The 19,387-nt window shown below is 56.7% G+C and overlaps 1 protein-coding gene across 2 annotated transcripts; it reads left to right on the forward strand.

The window, feature by feature from the left end:
* CBS (cystathionine beta-synthase) lies at positions 1-19,387 on the forward strand. Of its 2 annotated transcripts, XM_080656422.1 has the most exons (17): positions 18-130; positions 2,388-2,604; positions 5,223-5,329; positions 5,998-6,132; positions 7,432-7,511; positions 7,602-7,736; positions 8,179-8,248; positions 11,009-11,100; positions 11,674-11,799; positions 12,454-12,538; positions 13,214-13,319; positions 14,621-14,698; positions 14,883-15,017; positions 15,443-15,551; positions 16,366-16,450; positions 16,790-16,831; positions 18,197-19,387. In XM_080656422.1, exons 2-17 carry the CDS (start codon positions 2,396-2,398, stop codon positions 18,340-18,342), a joined length of 1,740 nt encoding a protein of 579 aa, XP_080512548.1. In that variant the 5' UTR covers positions 18-130; positions 2,388-2,395; the 3' UTR covers positions 18,343-19,387. The 2 variants fall into 2 exon arrangements, with proteins under 2 accessions (XP_080512549.1, XP_080512548.1); XM_080656423.1 differs by lacking the exon at positions 16,790-16,831 and having other exon boundaries at positions 1-130; positions 18,197-19,379.

Below are 19,387 nucleotides of genomic sequence, written 5' to 3' on the forward strand. Positions count from 1 at the left end.
CAGCCACGCTCGGCCTGGATCAGAGTGCCGCCCGCTAGCAGGGGGTCGCGTCTTCCAGGTGCCGCTAGTCTCGCCGCCGCTCGCCGTGATCGGACGCGCCCCACTCGCCTCCTTCCCGCGCTCGATCCGGGTGAGCACTGCTCGGCCCAGCCCCGGCCCAGCCCAGGGTCCCAGGTCTCCACCCCCCGCCGGAGTTGCATCATCTGCAGCCGCTCGCGGCGGAGCTGAGCCGGCGACCCCTCCCCGGTACCCGGGACCTCCCTTCCGCGAGTCCGGACCTCCCTGAAGCCGGGGTTCAGTGCCCACGTGGCCCCGGCCCGGACCCCAACTCCGACTGCAGAGGGCGCGGGGCCGCGAGTCTGGGAGCGCCCCGCGGGGACCCGGGTGGGGGGGCATTTGGGGGAGATGAGCTCTATCAACATTCACCATTGGTTTTCCGCGTCATTTTGGATGGGAAATTGCTCCTTCCTGCCGATGGCAGGGGGTGGGGGTGAATGTTGATAGAGTTGCGCGGGCCCCAGCCCGGGTGCGGTGTCGGGTGGGGGCGGGGCGGGAACGCAAAACTTTTAGCCTCAGGATTAGTCGGGCGCATTTATCCCAAACTGTGTCTCCAAGAGCTCCCCCTCCCCCAAGTCCGGTGACCGGCGGTGTCCAGATCTGCTGAGTGGTCGCGGTCTCCCACCTGGAAATTCTCTGTGATTTCCATCCGCGCCCTGGGCCCTAACCCGCCCCCTTGGGGCCGACTGGTGCGTGAGTGCGGATGCCCTTGCGTGCATCGTGACTGTTAGGTCCCCGAAGGAGGAACGCAGGAGGCCAGAATGGTGAGGGATTACGAATTTATTCCATCATCCGCATACCAGGTGGCTGAGCCTGGATGACTCCAGCCCCCCGTGACGGGAGTCAGCAGCCTTTAAAGGACTTTTGGCGGGCTTTTTCTGGGCGGACAATTCTCTGTGCATACCCGGAGTGTGGTCGCAGCAAAGGGAATGTCCATAGTGAAATGGCCTGAAAAGTCAGTTCCCAGGGGGAGGGGTATCCATTCAATTATTTGATCAGACCTAACAGTGACCCCGAAGGGTCTCGTGGTTTCAGGTGTGAGAGGAGTGGCGGACAGGAGTGAGCCCGCCTCCCCACCACGCACATGCGTCCCCCCACGTCTGCAGCAGCCCCCGGAAGCCAAGTCCCACAATGCTGGGCAGAGCCTGCAGGTTCAGACCCTTGTTGCCAAGCAGAGTGCCTTTCACCAGATCGATTTAAATTCATTTCCCATCAGCCCCTTACCTTGCTGGAGGTTGCTCCAGGGTGAGGCAAGTTGCCAAGAAGGAGGTGCCTGTTATGCTGGGGCCCGGTCTCGGTGAGATTGTGGCCAGTCCCGGGACCCAGCAAGCGCCCACCAGCCAGGGTGCTGCAGGCTGTGAGGTGGGGAGGGAGGTCTACCACAGGGTGGGGGGCCTCCTGCAAATGGAAGAATCACGTCCCCACCGGCCAGGTGCAGGCCAGAGGGAAGGAAGGCTCTGTTCCACTTATCAGCCAGGGCTTGGCCAAATAATACTTCATTGTATGAATATACCACATTTTGTGTAGCCATTCATTCCTTGACGGCCACTTGCTTTGTCTGCACATCTTGGCTATTGTGAATAGTGCTGTTACGAATGTGGTGTGCAAATATCGGTTTCCATTTTTTTGGATAGATGCCTAGGAGTAGAATTGTGGGGTAGTTAACCTTATTTATTTATTTATTTATTTATTTATTTATTTTTTAAATATATTTTGATTTTTTTACAGAGAGAAAGGGAGAGGGATAGAGAGTTAGAAACATCGATGAGAGAGAAACATCGATCAGCTGCCTCCTGCACACCCCTTACTGGGGATGTGCTCCGCAGCCAAGGTACATGCCCTTGACCGGAATCGAACCTGGGACCTTTAAGTCTGCAGGCCGATGCTCTATCCACTGAGCCAAACCAGTCAGGGCTATTTATTTATTTATTTGCTTATTGATTTCAGAGAGGAAGGGAGAGAGAGAGAGAGAGAAACACCAATGATGAGAGAGAATCATTGATTGGCTGCCTCCTGCACGCCCCACACTGGGGATGGAGCCTGCAAACCCGGGCATGTGCCCTGACTGGGAATTGAACCGTGACCTCCTGGTTCATACATAGACCGACTCAGCCATGCTGGCCAGGCTAGTTAAACTTGTCCGAGCACTTGGTGCCTGTGCTTTTATGCCTGTTCTTGCTGAGCCCCTGAAAGTGTGGAGCTCTGCACCCAGAGAGGGCGGGCGGGCGGGCGGGCAGCAGTCCCTGGGCCCAGCCGCATCAGAGCAGGCTCTTCCGTAGCGTTTGGGAACGGCCTGGGCCGATGACTTCTCTTTCCCATTCCTCTGATAGAGCGAAGCATGTCTTCTGAGACATCCCAAGCAGAAGAGGGGGTGGCAAGGTGCCCCCACCTCTCAGGGACACACTCAGCAAAAGGGAGCCTGGAGCAGGGGCCCACAGGGGACAAGGACCCTAAGGATCACCTGTGGATCCGGCCTGATGCCCCGAGCAGGTGCTCCTGGAAGCTGGGCAGGCCCATCACTGACTCTCCACATCACCACACTGCCTTGTAAGTCCCTGTTACGACCTGGAGGGGAGGAGCCATGTGGACTTGGGGTGTGACCCATCCCCCTTGCCATCCCTGTGACGTGGTGAGCTGCTGGATGGGGGCGCTGTTTAGATCAGTCCACCCCGGCTCAGAGAGGCCACGGCTTGTTTGTGCTGCAGCCAGCACCCGGGTCAGTGAGCACCCACGTCGCACACTCTGAGTGAGGGGGCGACCGGAGGCTCCTAACGCGGGGCCGCCGGCTGCACACTGGGGTTTGAGGTGCGTGTGCATGTTTTCAGCAGTTAGGTTCACACCAGCACCTCCTACTGAACTCTTAAGTCGTAAACATTGCTCCGGGCCATGACTATTTTTTCGATAGTGACCTCTTTCTGAGGTTGGACAGAGACTGTTGGATGAATAAACCACAATTTTTTAAGCCCTCCGATGGGATTTAGATGTAGCCATTATCTTGTTCCGAACAACTACAATAGAAACCATATACATTCATGTCGTCAGTCCATCTTTATTAAGCACCTATTGTATGTTGTGCCCTGTTCTAGGTGCACGAGATCTCTCTGCCAAAGGAAAAAAAGACAAAGCCCCCGACCCATTGGGAAACTTAAATTGAGCTCACTAAGTTTTAGGATTATCTTTATGTCCGTAGTATGATCTTTCAGAGTCAAAGACTATGTTTTTTAGATGTTTGATTCTTCTTTTGTTTTTTAAATAGATTTTTATTGATTTCAGAGAAGGGGGGAAAGGGAGAGAGAGTGATAGAAACATCAATGATGAGAAAATCATTGATCGGCTGTCTCCTGCACGCCCCACACTGGAGATTGAGCCCACAACCCAGGCATCGAACCGTGACCTCCTGGTTCATAGGTCGACGCCCAACCACTGAGCCCTGCCAGCTGGGCTTTAGATATTTGATTCTTATTCCGTATAACCTGCTATACCAACATTCATGGTTATTGATTTTAAGATCAGAACTGGGGGGTGGAGAAAGGGGTGTACTCCTCTGTGGGGCCAATAAATAGGAATGGAAATTTACACACCCAGAAGCTCAAGCACTAAACATATCTCAGTGCTGGGTGCTTAGGAAACCAATGGGCCACTGGCCAAACAGGATGATCCCTTGGTGCCAAAGCAAACGAAGCAGTGGGTAAAGGCTGGGGTGTGGCTGCTGGGGGCAGGCAGGGAAGAGACCTGGTTTCTGAGGGTGGGTGACCTCCCTCTGGGTCCTGGGGCGGAAAGGACACTCTTCTCTCCAGGTTGTGAGACAGCATGACACCTGCCCCTCACTTCCTGGCCTAGTCACACCTCTCGAAAAGCCCTAAGGGCTAATCCCATCTGGAAGCTGAGCCCTATGCCCCCTGTCCTAGGTCAGGTACCTGGTTAAAAGGGAACTGGGCCTGGGCCCAGGTCAGGCGGGAGCTTACCTGCCAGGGGGGACACCAAACCAAGGTCCCGAGAGGAAACAGCCCTTGGGGTTCCTGATTGGGAGACAGAGGTGACCTGGCTCGGGGAAGGCCCTGGAGCTGGTACCTGCATAGGCAGAAGGTGCTGAAGTGTGGATTTCTGGGAAAGGGGGTTCCAGGTGGTTCCGAGGTGGGGTGGGCTTACAACGAGGGCCAGAGTGGAAGCAGCCAAGTGAGTGGAGGGGGCCTCAGAAGGGGTGGGGCAGGCAGGTCCCTGGTCCTGCTAAGGAGGCGGGGGGGTTCTAAGAACTGGTGGGGTTGTCCTGGAGGCCTCTGGGGCTGTCACAGTGCAAGCCATTGAGAGAAGGTGACCCAGGGCCACCTGCGGTAAATGCTCTCCCTCAGGGCCTGCCCTGATGACCGCAGGCAAGGTTCTCAGGTGACAGAGGCAGGAACCCAGGTTCTTTGCCTGCCCACCCCCCTGCCTAGCGGTGGGTGGGCCACAGCCTGCTCTGGCCGCCATAACCCCTGCTGGGCTAGTGTGACCTTTGCCACCGCCACGTGATGGCACAGGTGTTTACCTCTGTCCGGCCTTGGCTTTAACTAGTTAATGAACCAACCCCGGCGTGGCCTCAAGAACCTGGCCTCCAAAGTGGTCAGGAGCCCTTTGCCCCCAGCCTAGCTCTCCCCTCACCTTGGCACCTGCCTCTGGCCTGGCCGTCCCTTTCAGCTCCTTCCCCAGTGGAGGGAGCAGCTGGATGCCAGCTTGTCTGTGTGGCTGCGTGGTTGGACCCCCGGGTGGACGGCAGCATGTTTTACCAGTCTCAGGGCCCCTGGGGATTGAACCCACAGCCTTTTAAAAAATATGCATAATTTAAAAAATGGTTTTCAGAGAGGAAGGGAGAGGGAGAGATAGAAACATCAATGAGGGAGAATCACTGCCTCTTGCACGCCCCTCACTGGGGTTTAGCCCGTAGCCCAGGCATGTGCCCCGATTGGGAATCGAACCATGACCTCCTGGCTCATAGTTTGATGGTCAGCCACCGTGCCACACCCACACCGGCTGGGCCCAACCGGCAACCTTTTGATATGTGACATAACACGCCAACCAATTGAGCCACTGGCCAGGGCAGTTCTTTGATTTATTTAAAAGAATGTGCTGGCCTTCCACGGCTGGTATCATTTTGTTTTTCTGAATAATCATGGGCTCTTCTGTTTTAGGGCAAAATCGCCCAAAATCTTGCCAAATATCCTGAAGAAAATTGGAGATACCCCCATGGTGAGAATCAATAAGATCGGGAAGAACTTTGGCCTGAAGTGTGAGCTCCGTGAGTACCTGCTTCCCCCCTCCTTCGCTCGGCCCACAGGGGCCGGGGGGCTGTGGGTGTCGTAGGCTGGCCCGGGGTCTTCAGATCCCTGTTGGGGAAGCATCTTTTTCTTGCAAACATTACAAACTTTTAGGAGGTGGGAGGGAGTTGTCCAAAGGAGAGAGCAGAGCAAAGGCCTGGGCCCAGAAAAGGACAGCGTGTTTGCTGGGCAGGGCGAGTGGCAGAGTAGGGGAGCCTGGGCGGTGGGAGGCGGGGTGTGGAGGGTTTGGGGGGCCTGGTCCGTGGTGTGATCCGGGTGCAGTGGCTTCGGGGCATCAAGTTGCCTGGCAGGGGCCACTGGGTATGGCTGGGCCTTACGGGTGCATGGGGCTCAGGTGAGCCGACCGCTGTATGCCCAGCAAGCTCCTGTTGGGACTGCTGGAGGGGGTCTGACCTGTCCACCCAGTGGGGGCTCCTTGAGGCGCCTCTGTCTCATTCCCTCGGAGTTGCCACATGGTCCTCTGCATGGCACTGCCAGCTGCGGTGGTGGGTAGGCGTGGAGAGGGGGCCGATGTACAGAACCAGCGAAGAGCAGGCCTAGCCCTGCATCAAGGTGGATCGGGTAGTGGGGGAGGGGACAGATAGGGATCCGGGGCCTTCCACGCTCATGATTCGTCTCCGGCTCCCAGTGGCCAAGTGTGAGTTCTTCAATGCGGGCGGGAGCGTGAAGGACCGCATCAGCCAGCGCATGGTGGAGGAGGCCGAGCGGGCCGGGATCCTGAAGCCTGGGGACACCATCATCGAGCCGACGTCTGGGAACACAGGTGAGCGAGGGACAGGCCCCGGACCCCGGGCTGGGGTGACCCGGCGGCTGCGCTGGCCTGGCTGGCGGCTCTTCCCCGCGAGCCGCTGCGTGCTGTGCCGCTTCCTCCGACATCTCGTAGTCAGGCCTGCGTTGATGATGTCGGATGCTCACCTGAGCGGCTACCCCTGAGAGTGAAAATCTGCCTTAGGTCCCTCCAGCTGCCATAACAGATACCACCGAGGGGGGCTTAGCCAGCACGCCAGCTCCCTCCCCGTCCTGGAGGCTGAGGCCAGGTCAGGGGTTTGCAGGGCTGGTTCCTCCTGAGGCCTCTCCTTGGCATGTGGACACTGTCTCCCTGCGTCCTCACGCGGCCGCCCCTCTCCATGTGTCTGTGTCCTCCTCTCTTATTCCGGGGACACCTGTCCTCCGCATTAGGAACCACCCCGTGACCTCACTTAACCTTACTCCCCTCTTTAAAGACCATCTCCAAGCACAGTTGCTTTCTGAGGTGATGGGGGTTGGACTTCAGTGTAGGAATTTCAGAGGATACAATTCAGCCCATAGCTTGCCACCTGGCCCCCAAATCCATGCCCTTCTCACATGCAAATCATCCCAGTGGCCCCAACAAATCCGCTCCTTCCAGCAGCATCTCTGCAGTCCAAGGTCTCATCTCCATCAGGTGTGGGGGAGAGTCCTGGGCAGGGTCCTCTCCAGCTGTGAGCCTGTGAAACCAGACGGGTCATGTGATTCCAAAATACAGTGGAGGGACAGGCATAGGACAGGCACCCCTGTTGCAAAGGGAGAAACCAGACAGAAGGAGGGGTGCTTGGTCCCCAGCAAGTCTAAAGCCCAGTTGGGCAAATTCCGTCGGGTCTTATGACTCCACAGTAATCCTCTTTGGCTCGAACTCCTGCCCTCCGGACAGTGGCCCTGACCCCTTTGTGACCAGGGAGGCCGCCCTGCTGGTCTCTGCCTGCCTCCAGGGCCATCCTGCCTTTCCTAGAAGGACCAGGGGTGCCCACCCACAGCCCACAGTGTTTGCTCTTCCTGCTACGGTCCTCAGGCACCCACATTGAGCTGTGGGCACCCAGCAGAAGCTGGAGGAATTGAGCTTGTGTTTGCTCCCTGGCTTTCCTTCCCTGTGAGCACACGCCCTTTTATTTGTCTCCGCATTCTCTCTTCGCCCTGAGGACAGAGGGGGCAGTGTGGGGCTTTGGGGAACCCTGTAGTGCCTGCTCCGTGGGCCCTCAGGGCTAGTCTCTGGCATCCCAGACAAGGCTGCAGGTGCACGGGCAGGGGCTCACCATGTGCTTCCCAGGCATCGGGCTGGCCCTGGCGGCCGCGGTGAAGGGCTACCGCTGCATCATCGTGATGCCGGAGAAGATGAGCATGGAGAAGGTAGGTCGGCCGACGGGGGCCTGTCTCCCGGGACCCCTCCCCCAGCTCGGGAGGCCTGGCGGTGGGTCAAGGCTCGATGTTGCTCTGCAGGTAGACGTCCTGCGGGCCCTGGGGGCCGAGATCGTGAGGACACCCACCAACGCCAGGTTCGACTCCCCCGAGTCCCATGTGGGGGTGGCATGGAGGCTGAAGAATGAGATCCCCAATTCTCACATCCTGGACCAGGTGAGGCTCGGGACCTGGGGTGAACGTGCATTCAGAGTGTGGACCCCGAGGGGCGCTCCCGGGGGTGTCGGGGTGGGGTGGTGCCACGTTTGCAGCAGGAATGGGGGCTGCTGAGAGGACTGACAGTGAGTGGCGCCTGTCGCAGGCTTCTCCCAGCCAGGGAACCTCCAGCGTGCAGCCAGCGCCTCAGTTCATCGCCCTGGGTGGGCGTGCCCTTGGCTGAGGACCCTGGAAGCCCTCGGAAGGTGTAAAAACCTTTTTCACTGGACGCTCTTCTGTCTCACTTATTTCGCTCCGGGGTTAATTCAGAAATTCACATCTGAAGAGCTGGGTTTAATGTTTTGTGTCTATTGAGGCTCCTAAAGCTGCCTGCTGCCCTGTGCCTGCTGCCGTTTCAGTGTCTTTGACTTCCTCTCACCGCCCCTTTGCTCTCTCCATGCAGTACCGCAACATCAACAACCCCGTTGCTCACTACGACAGCACGGCCGAGGAGATCCTGCAGCAGTGTGATGGTGTGTGCGTCTATCCTAACCCCTCCCCCCATCCTCACTGCCGCTCTCCCTGGTTGTCTGGGAGTGTACAAGTCACTTACCCACTCTTTGGTAAACTCCTATTCATCCTTCAAAACCCAGATCAAATGTCCCCTCTCTGAAGTGCTCTCCAGAGCATCTGTGTAGAGCGGTTTCTGCTTCTGTTGTGCTCTCTTGCGCAGTATCAGGCAATCATATTTGTTTGCCCAGCTGCAGAAGCTCCTGAGTGCAGGCAGTGAGTATGTCCTTGGCTGGGCTGGGCTCACAGCTGGGACTTCACATTGCTGAATGGCACTAGGCATCAAGCCCTGACTTGGGTCTTGAATTCCACGTTCAGGTTATCCCATCTCCAGCTTGGGTGGTAATGCCAATGATTAGCTTACTCTATACAGACGTGAGGCTCCCTGGAACATTTCCACATAACTGGTGCCAAGGCCCGTGGGGTTGTGATGTCTCCTGAAGGGCTGTTTCCCTAAGAGATGTGAGGGGATTCTGCCAGGTGGTTGGATCCAGGCATTTGCTCACCAAAGTTTTATGTGTGAGAATTCTCTCATTTGGCAAAAACAACCCTCTGCCTCGGCATGGGGGCCTGCGTGGACTTGTCTGCAGGATGCCTGGGCTGGCGCTCAGCAGCGAGAAAGCCCAGATGATTTCTGAATCAAGCCCGAGTGATTTATTCTATTTCCTACATAATTTAGTTACCTTTTTGTCATCATCCAAAAGCAAACAGCATAAGAAAGTGCATCATGCCTGGCCAGTGTGCCTCAGTGGTTGAGTGTCGACCTATGAACCAGGAAATCTCGGTTCGGTTCCCGATCAGAGCACATGCCAGGGTTGCAGGCTCGATCCCCAGTGTGGGGCGTGCAGGAGCAGTCAATCAATGATTCTCTCTCATCATTGATGTTTCTATCTCTCTCTCTCCTGTGGAGAGCGGCTACAGTGTTTGGACAGGTTCAAGCCTCGGACTAATGAGAGGGCACAGTCCTCTCATGACCACATGCAAGATCCAGCTTGGAGGGTAGAGCCCTCCCAGCACAATTATAGCCAACAGCTCTAGTTGTGAGCTTGAACCTATGGTCCGAACACATGGCCTCACATGCCTGAGTGATGTGGGATTGATAGAGTTCAGGTGCATGTAATTGAGTAGTCTCGAAACCCACGAGGATGTTGTAAACATCTTGACCATGCCCTTACTTTGCCTCGTGGAATCCTATCTAATAAAAGAGTAATACGCAAATTGACCGCACCTCTGCTACACCCACAAGCCACGCCCACCAGCCAATCAGGAGCAAGTATGCGAATTAACCCAACTAAGATGGCTGTGGCCACAGAGAGAGTAGGAGGCTTGGGTTTCCCTGGCAATGGAGGAAGCCAAGCTTCCCACACTCTGGCTGGCCCAGGCCTCCGCTCAAGGCTACAAAGTTTCAATTACAGAAGATAAATAAATCCCAACAAAAATGGCGGTGGCCACGGAGCTGGAGAGAGCAGGAGGCTTGGGTTTCCCCGGGGATGGAGGAAGCCAAGCTTCCTGCCCCCGCTCCCCCCCACTCCCCGGCCTGCCCTGGCCTCTGCTCAAGGCTACAAAGTTTCAATTATAGAAGATAAGTAAATCCCAGATACCAGGGCCTCCACTTGGGTCGCTGGGGGGCGTGGCCAGCCTGCAAACCACCAGAGGCCCCTCGCCCAGGATACCCTTCAGGGCAAACCAGCCAGCCCCCATCTGTGCACCAGGTCTCTATCCTATCTAATAAAAGAGTAATATGCATATTGACTATCACTCCAACACAAGATGGCTGCCCCCATGTGGACACAAGATGGCCAGTAGGGGAGGGCAGTTGGGAGGTTGGGAGACACCAGGTCTTTAAGGGAGGGCAATTGGGAGCAATCAAGCCTGCAGGGGAGGGCAGTTAGGGGCGACCAGGCCCGCAGGGAAGGGCAGTTAGGGGTGACCAGGCCTGCAGGGGAGGGCAGTTAGGGGTGACCAGGCCTGTAGGGGAGTGGTTAGGGGGTGACCAGGCTGGCAGGCAGAAGTGATTTGGGGCAATCAGGAAGGCAGGCAGGTGAGCAGTTGGGAGCCAGCAGTCCTGGATTGTGAGAGGGATCCCAGATTGGAGAGGGTGCAGGCTGGGCTGAGGGACACACACCCCCGTGCACGAATTTTGTGCACTAGGCCTCTAGTCTGGCTATAAAATAAAGACACAACTTGTAGTCTGTGGCGCTATCGCTAGCTCTCCATCAGAGAGGTCAGCGTCCCACCCAGACCCAGCTTTCATTCTCTTGTCTGTCTTTTCTCAATCCTTCACCGCCCCCTCAGGGTCACTGAACCTGGCTGAGCTGGCGCGGCACATAAAAGTGCCCAACGTGGGGCCGAGTATGCCATGGCCGTGCCGGCTCACCACACTCTCCCTCTCTTTTCCTCGCTGAAATCAATAAAAGTATATTTTTTTAAAAAAGAAAGTGCATCATGAGGAGCCTCCCTGCGTCCTGTCCCCCTCAGGCAGGCACTGCATCTGTCCTTCCTGCACCTCCTGACGGGCCTTACACCAAGTAGATTCCATGGCCGAGACTTAAATGAAGCTTGCTGGCCCCTGTGACCCAGTGATGAATGCTTCTTAAGGATAAAGGACTGTGATGAGAGGCCATGGGAATTGAAGTTTCACCTTTTTGATGACCTGCCTTCTTGGCCGAGTGAGTTTTCACTTATTAGAATGTTCTTCCTGATACGGCTTCTCAACCCTTCAGGGAAGCTGGACATGCTGGTGGCTTCGGCGGGCACAGGTGGCACCATCACAGGCATCGCCAGGAAGCTGAAGGAGAAGTGTCCTGGATGCAAAGTGAGTGCCCGGGGCGGCCAGGGGGGTTGCGGGCCCTGGCCGGGAGTGAGGAATCCAGCGACCAAATGACGGGGGGTGGGAGTCCATTTGGGTGGCCCCCAAGGATCACTATGAATCTTTAAGCTTTTAGGTTCAGGTCCTGCATCTGCCCCATTAGGGACTCTGAGAGGGAGGGCACTGAATTTGGAGTTGAGGGGCCTGGGGTGGGGCTCATAGAAATATCTGGCGGGTGGTGCTGAGCCCACTTCCTCCCTCTGCCCAGGAAGAGGTCAGTGCCCAGCACTGCTCCTTGTTCTCCAGGCCCCACTGCCCCCCAGGGCGTGTGCCAGGCTGGGACGTTCTGTGCAGGGGAACTGCCCGGAACCACTTCCCCCAGCTGCCCCTGAGTTGTAATCACCCTGGCTCCCAGGTCTCTGGGTTTCCAGTCTTGCCCTGGAGCCGGGAACAAGAACTGCATCCCCCGGGCAGATCATTAACAGGTGCCCATTAGGGGTGGTCTTGGCCCCCGATGATGGCCGGGAACATCCACATTAGACTTGCTGGGCATGAGCCCTAACGGTCTCCCCACTGTAGATCATTGGGGTGGATCCCGAAGGCTCCATCCTTGCTGAGCCCGAGGAGCTGAACCGGACGGAGCTGACGGCTTATGAGGTGGAAGGGATTGGCTATGACTTCATCCCCACGGTGCTGGACCGAACGGTAGGTGGGGCTGCAGTGTTCGCTTCCAGTCCTCAGGGCTCGCCCTTTAACCAGCTTGCACATCTGCATGGCTGGCTGACCCCCGGTGCCCGGCCTGGCTTTCCTGTGGGGGCAGGGAGTAGAAACATGACCCTATACAAGCAGGTAGAGGAAGGGTAGAGTCCAAGGTCAGCACCAAGTGGCATGCTGCACCATATCCAAGAAGTGACATGAACCCACTGGGCAAAGACTCCCAGAAGTTCAGCTCTGGCCGTGCGCACAGATCAGGCCCCTGCAGAGGCGGGAGCTCTGGCGATTGAGCAGGGGAAACGTGGGAGCGGTAAGGACCCCAGAACAGACTCCTAAGGACCCACAAGGGGGCTTCGTTCTGAGGGACGTAGAGTCCAGCCATAGGACATATGGCAGTGCTGCGGGAGCCAGCGGGCAGTTTAATAGCCATGTGCACAATGTGTTGGACCAGGGAGAGGTAGAAAGTTCCAGGTTTGTAGACCCGAGTCTCAGACCCCAGAGCAGGGGCCGGGCTGTGCCCGTTAAGGGTCACAGCTTCCTGGACCGAGGCATCCGTGAGGTTGTGAACATAGCTGTGGGGCCCCCACCCAAACTGCACACCTGCCCGAGCGCCTCCTGGAGCCGGCAGTCTGGTCCTGCCTGCAGGTGGTGGACAAGTGGTTCAAGTGCAACGATGAGGAGTCCTTTGCCTTTGCCCGCATGCTGATTGCGCAGGAGGGACTGCTGTGCGGTGAGTGGCGGCCAGGCGCTGGGCGGCGGCCGGGGTGCAGAGGACACAGGGGCGCTTGCCTTCTGCCGGCTTCCAGTCCAGATTTGTAAAGGCGCCCTCATCCTGGGGCTGCATGGCGGCTTCCCCGGTGCCGTCCGTCCGTTCACTCCAACCCCTAGGAGGTCAGCTGGCCTGTCCTCAGATCGGCGGTCACTCCACAGGCGGGATAGGAGTGCCCCTTCACAGTGTGGCCAGAGGTCTGGGTCAGTTTCCTGGGGCCCTGGGGTCCCTGCAGCCACATGCTTTGTCTCGGAGCGTGGGGCGTGGCACGAGGTCCTGGAAAGGGCCTGGGGAGCCGGAGAGCTTGACAGAAAGAGGAAGCAGCTGTTGGCTTTGCGTTCCCAGTCACCAGTGAGGGTGGGGGTGGCCGCCAAGAGGAGGCTGGCAGCACTGTGATTGGTGTATATGTTTTGGGGCCAGAATGTCAGGACACCTGGCTTTTTCAATCAAGACCAGCATTGTCCTTGGGTGGGGGGGGACTCCCCATCAATGGGGTCCAAAGCGGGGACGGGGTGCTGGGAGAGCCTGGAGGGTGTCCATCTCCAGAGCTTCGTGGCGAGGAGATGGGACCAGGCTCCTGCCGGCTCACTTCCCTCTGACACGTGGGCCTGGGTCTGACTCCGGCCCTCTCGGCAGGTGGCAGCTCCGGCAGCGCCATGTCGGTGGCTGTGAAGGCGGCCCAGGAGCTGCGGGAGGGCCAGCGCTGCGTGGTGATTCTGCCCGACTCTGTCCGCAACTACATGTAAGAAGCCTCCGTCCTCCACCGCCTGCAGGCCTGTCCCTCCCTGCCACCGCCTTGCGGCTGCTGTGGTTACTCCACTGGATCTCCCCTGAGATCTGACAGCCGGGCTTCGGGGTGGGGCCAGGGGCCCTGCAAGCTCTGCACCCCCCTCTCCCCAGCCAGGCCTCCACCCACGGCTCCCAAGTGCATGTTTTCTCGGCCTGCTGTACAGGCCAGTCTTGCTCACAGGGGCGCAGGGTCATCTGCTCCCCACTACATGGGTCCTCAAGCCACCTTTATATTTATTTATTTAATTTTATTTTTTATTTTTCTTCTCCTCTTCCACTCTTTGAGTAGAGCGTCATCTCTGCCACATCCTCCACCTTGCCTTCTGGCCTATTGGAGGATGCAACATGTCGCTTTATTTTTATTTCTGTAAACTTGTTGGGGTGACATCGGTTAATAGGATCATAGAGGCTTCAAGTGCACATTTCTATGATACATGATTTGTATATTGCATTGTGTGTCCACCACCCAAAGTCAAATCATTTTCCGTCACCATATACACTGAGTGGCCAGATTATTATGATCTCTGAACACATAATAATCTGGCCACTCAGTGTGTGTGTGTGTGTGTGTGTGTGTGTGTGTGTGTGTGTTAGGCCCGGTGCATGAATTCGTGCATGGGTGGGGTCCAGCAAGCCTGGCCAGGGGAGGGGACATGGGCGGTTGGCCGGCCTGCCTGCTGGTCGAACTCCTGGTTGAGGGGACAATTTACATATTAGCCTTTTATTATATAGGATATACACTGAGTGGCCAGATTATTATGCATTCACAGATCATAATAATCTGGCCACTCAGTGTATATGGCTGCCCCTACCCTTTACAACCTCCCTCCCCTTTCAGTCCACCTTTTTAGAGCAGGTCCCTGGCAGCCCCCAAGGCCTGGTCTGGAGGCTTTGACCCAAGTGGATCAGGCTCCCCTGCTCCTTCTGGCAAAGCAGAAGTGAGGAGTGTTGGGAGGAGGCACCCAGGGAGCACGAGGGGGCTGACGGCAAAGGTTCCAGGACAGAACCGTCTGTGCTATGAGCTCCTCCTCCCTGGTAGACCAGATGCCCCCTGGACATGAAATTCCCACGGGCTCTCTACAGTCTGGTTCCCAGCCTCTTCCTGGAGCTCCAGCCAGCCACGTGGGGGTCTCTCCTGGACCGGTGGGGTCTGGGAGGGGTCCTGGGCTTTCTGTGGGAACTGTGCCCCTTGGTGTGGGCAGAGACAGTGGTGAGACCCTCTGCCAGGCCCTGCTGACCTCCTGACTCCTGCAGGTCCAAGTTCCTGAGTGACAGGTGGATGCTGCAGAAGGGCTTCCTGAAGGAGGAGGGCCTCGCAGTGAAGAAGCCCTGGTGAGAACATCTCTGAGCAGGGCCACACCCAGAGCCACAGTGGCTGCAGAGCGCAGGTCCCTGGGACCTGGGTGCCTGTGCTCTGTCCGCCTGGCTGGTCATCCCCACAGTCTCCCTGTGTGATGTTGTCCTTGACTCCCACCTGCCGGCCCTCAGCCCTCCCTGCCCTGCCCTCTTCCCTCAGGTGGTGGCACCTCCAAGTCCAGGAGCTGAGCCTGTTAACTCCGCTGACAGTGCTGCCCACGGTCACCTGCAAGCACACCATTGAGATCCTCCGGGAGAAGGGCTTCGACCAAGTGCCCGTGGTCGATGAATCGGGGTCAGTCTCAGCCACACCCCAGGACAGGGCGGCTGGCTGACCTTAGTCCCTGCACAGGGATGTCCAGAGCGCCGGGCCGCCCATTGGACATGTTCCTGAGCACTGGCTGGGTGGCGGGTGGCCGTGTTAACCCGTGTCCCACCCACTGCACTGAGCCCGGGAGGAGGCGTCTCATAGTCCCATGGCTGACACTTGTCAGTTGGAAATACCCAAAGGACTCAATGGCTTACTGTCTGCCACTGGATGGGCAGGTCCAGGGCAGGGCATCTGATCACTGTCTTCCTGCCACGTGTGGGCACTTGGCAGGTATCTGTTGAATTCTAAGAGGAATTCTGCATTCTGGCGCGGACGGAGGACGGCTGTGGGTGGGTCCTGCTGTCTCAGGGAGGGCCCTGCACTGACTCTCCCCCCCCCACACCCCTCAGAGTGATCCTGGGGATGGTGACTCTGGGAAACATGCTGTCATGCCTGCTCGCTGGGAAGGTGCAGCCATCAGACCAAGTTCACAAAGTCATCTACAAGCAGTTCAAGCAGGTATGAGCTCCCATCCACTGGGGCCGCGGGTGCCAAGACCCGCTTCTGTCCTTGGAGGCGGGGCACAGCGCTTCCTGGGCAAGGGGGCCAGGTCCCCGATCCTCTGCACTGCTCCTGTGCCAGCTGGGCCAGTGCTGGCTGCCCCTCCTCGAACCTATACATCTGAGAATTCGCCCCAGCTTTGCAGGGAAGCCGGTGGGGAAAGGCCCATTCATGAGGGCTCACCCACGCCCGCTGTATTTTGGCCACGCCTGGGGGTCGGTTTCATAACATTGGGCCCTCATTTCCCCCATGAAGCATTCGTTTAAGAACACCTGGCACATACAGTGATTTAATAAATAGAATGTCCTGGGAGAAGCCCCGCTTCTGAGACAATGTTGGCCACCCTCTGACAGCTTGGGCAGAGCTGACTGGACCCTGCTGTGTCCCTGAGGGCAGTGCCATCGGGGCGCCCCCTCTCCCTGGTCCCCATTTCACACCTGCCTTCTCCAACCTCCCAGTGAGTGGGACTAAGATTGAGCCCAAACCTAGGAGATAACTTGACCTTGCTTTCCCCTCCCCACACTACACACACACACACACACACACACAGCTGACATGTCACTGGAATCCGTATATTTGTGCCATTTCATCCCCAATGCCGTCACCTGTCATGTGGTTCCTGCAGCCACCTCCCCACCCCCACCCCCGCCCCTGTAACAAGGAGACCCCAGGAGAACATGCTGTCCAAACAGTTCAGGTTCCATTGCGCTTCTCTCCGCCGAGGGCCTGGCTGGGCTGCCCTGGTGAGTGCTGACTGCGGCCTCTCTTCCAGATCCGCCTGACTGACCCGCTCGGCATGCTCTCGCGCATCCTGGAGACGGACCACTTCGCCCTGGTGGTCCACGAGCAGATCCAGTGTAAGTGGGGCTGGGAGCAGGGCTGGGGAGCCCTGAGGGTACTGGCCACTGAGGCCCGGTCCCAGGCTGCCGCCTGCGCTTTGCTGCTGAGTGCCTGTGGGGCAGCGAGGTCCTGGTGCCTCACAGGCTTTTGGAGTCAGTGGTGGTGACCTTCAGCCATCCTCAGCCTTGGGCACGGTTCTTATAAGAACCCCTCTGTGGGCCAGGCCTGGGTGCCCACAAGGGTAAGGGTCATAATCAGAATTGGGAGTGCCCTGGAGCCCGCCCCCCACCCAGCTGAGGGCCGTCTCGGGGCCTGGGTGGCCAAGCCTAACCCCTCTCCCGTCCTTGGCTCCACAGCACGGGACCAGGCCTTGGCAGGAGTGGTGGGGGGGCCTGCAGGTATGTACGCCCGCTGTCCGGGGTCCCAGACCCCAAAGCTTGGTGGGAGGGTTCGCCCTCACCTCACATTTACTCATATATGAACACGCCCCAGAACGAGTCCCAATTTCAGGGTCCATAAAGGAAGCATCCTTGGGCACAGCACGCCCGATACCGTGTCCAATGCTGCCTCCATGCTGTTGGCAGAACTGCGGGGTCATAACAGACTCCGACCCTTCACAGAGGTGGCCAACTCCACTGTGCATGAGGCTCCGAGGTTCTGGAGGGCCAGGTTGCAGAGGCTGCACAGACCACCCTCCCCTGCAGGGGACACACTTCTCCAAAGTGCCACTTTCCCTCGAAGTCCCTGAAATGTGGGGAGCTGGTCTCTCTGCTCCCCGTGTTTTTTTCTGAGGTGCTCAAATAGGCCAGCAGGGTGCCTGGCTCCTCTGTCTCGCTGCACCCCCACCCTAGGGACAGATGGCCATAAAGTTGCTGGGTTGGGGTCTGGCGGGATAAAAATGTGACCTGGGCACTTCTCACCCACTCCTCAGCTCCACCTGGCTCTCTGTGCTTCGTGATGACCTTGTCAAGGGTCTCCAGAGAAACAGAACCAGTGGAATGTGTGTATATAGAGAGATTTGTTACCAGGACTGGCTCACATGACGAGTTTGGCAAATCCCATGATCTGCAGGGGGAGTGGGCAGACCCCGGAGAAGCCAATGTTTCAGTTCAAGTCCTAAGGCTGGAAAAGTCCCCTCTTACATGGGGAGCCTTTTTTTTCCTATTCAGGTCTTCAACTCCTTAGATGAGGCCCACCACTCACACCAGAGGGCAATCTGCTTTGCTCAGTCTACCGATTCAGATGATGATCTCATCTAGAAACACCCAGAATAGCGTTTGAACAAATCTGGGCATTCCACTGGCCAGTCAAGTCGAACCACCTCAACAATCCTCACTGCTCTTAGCGGGGTCAGGGCCAGCATTCGTTCTAAGCCCCAGAGAAAAGCATGGATTTGAAGATAATCACAGGCCAGAGATGTGAGCTGATGTAGCTTGTGGGTGTGCTTGGTGTTGGAATTCCATGCCAAGACTTGAACATTGGGCACCCAGACCGACCACAGGCGTGTGGCCGGTGGGCATGGCTTGGAGAGGTTAGCACCTTGCTCTGTGCAGCTTCCCCCAGATGGCTCCTGTTAGCAGAAGGCATCTGTTGGTGGGTGCTGCCTGGGTTCCCACAATACACAGGTGCCTGTAGGTACTGGGGCAGGCTCAGGGCTGGTCCCCCAGGGCCACACTTTGTGGTTCAGCCTCTGACAGTGTCTGGGAATAGGTGCAGCTCCATGTGGAGGTGCCTTTAATCTACTGCCTTAATTCCCTCCTCAGACCACAGCCCTGGGAAGTCCAGCAAGAGGCAGATGGTGTTCGGGGTCGTCACTGCCATTGACCTGCTGAACTTTGTGGCTGCCCGGGAGCGGGACCAGAAGACAAAGTCAGCAAGTACCTTGGAATCCAGAGTAGCCCAGCTCTGACCCTGCACGTGCCGGCTGCTCTTTTGCTCTCACACACTAAACAAGAAGCCTGTGTGCCTTTTAACTGCCCAGTGCTGGGCACTGCCCCACTGCTATGGGCAGCAATGAGCAGGTTTAGGGTACTTAGCCCAAGGGCAGCGTAAATGTTAGTTTCCCTTTTATTAACACCTGACACTTGGATGAATCTATGGTTTATTAAAATGTGCTTTTCTTTTTAACTTTCTCTTGAAAAATGTTTCAACAAGGAAATCTTATTAAAAGGGAACTCAGCCAGGTGGATGAACCCATGCATGATGGGGGCAGAGTGGACTGGAAGCAGAAGGAAGTGCCTTTTCCGGAGGAGAATTCGGATGGGGAGCAGCAGAAGGGGCTCAGGAAGTAAGGATCTTTCAGTGACCCTCACACAGCAGCGCTGTCTGTGTGGGAATGGGCTGGTTAGAGTGGCTTGAGTATTTGGGTTTTTAATTGAGGTGAAATCCACATACCTAAAATGAACAAATTTTAAATGCACAATTCAGTGGCATTTATTACATCCACCTCTGCCAAGTTCAAAGCATTTTCATCACCCCCAGAAGCAGTCATTCCCCTCTCCCCCTTCCCTCCTGGCAACACTAATCTGCTTTGTCTCCATGTGGTTTACCTATTTGGGATATTTCAGATAAATGGATCATACAATCTGGCCTTTTGTGTCTGGCTTATTTCACTTAACATGTTTTCAAGGTTCATTTTGTAGTAGGTATCAGTACTTTATTCCTTTTTATGGCTGAATATTTCATTGTGTGGATATGCCACATTTTGTTTACCCGTTTATCATTGATGGACACTTAGGTTATTCCCACTCTCTGGCTATTGTGAATTATGCTGCTATGAACAGTCATGTATGAGTATTGGTTTGAATAACTATTTTCAGTAATTTTGGGTGGATACCCAGGACTGCGGTTGCTGGGTAGTATAATTCTGTGGTTCTTTAAAGACCTGCCAAACTGTATCCCATAGTAGTTGTACCATTTTATATTCCACCACAATACATGAGGTTCCAGTTTCT

This window comes from Plecotus auritus (genome assembly GCF_963455305.1).
Source record: "Plecotus auritus genome assembly, chromosome: 2".
NCBI classification, from domain to species: Eukaryota; Metazoa; Chordata; class Mammalia; order Chiroptera; family Vespertilionidae; genus Plecotus; species Plecotus auritus.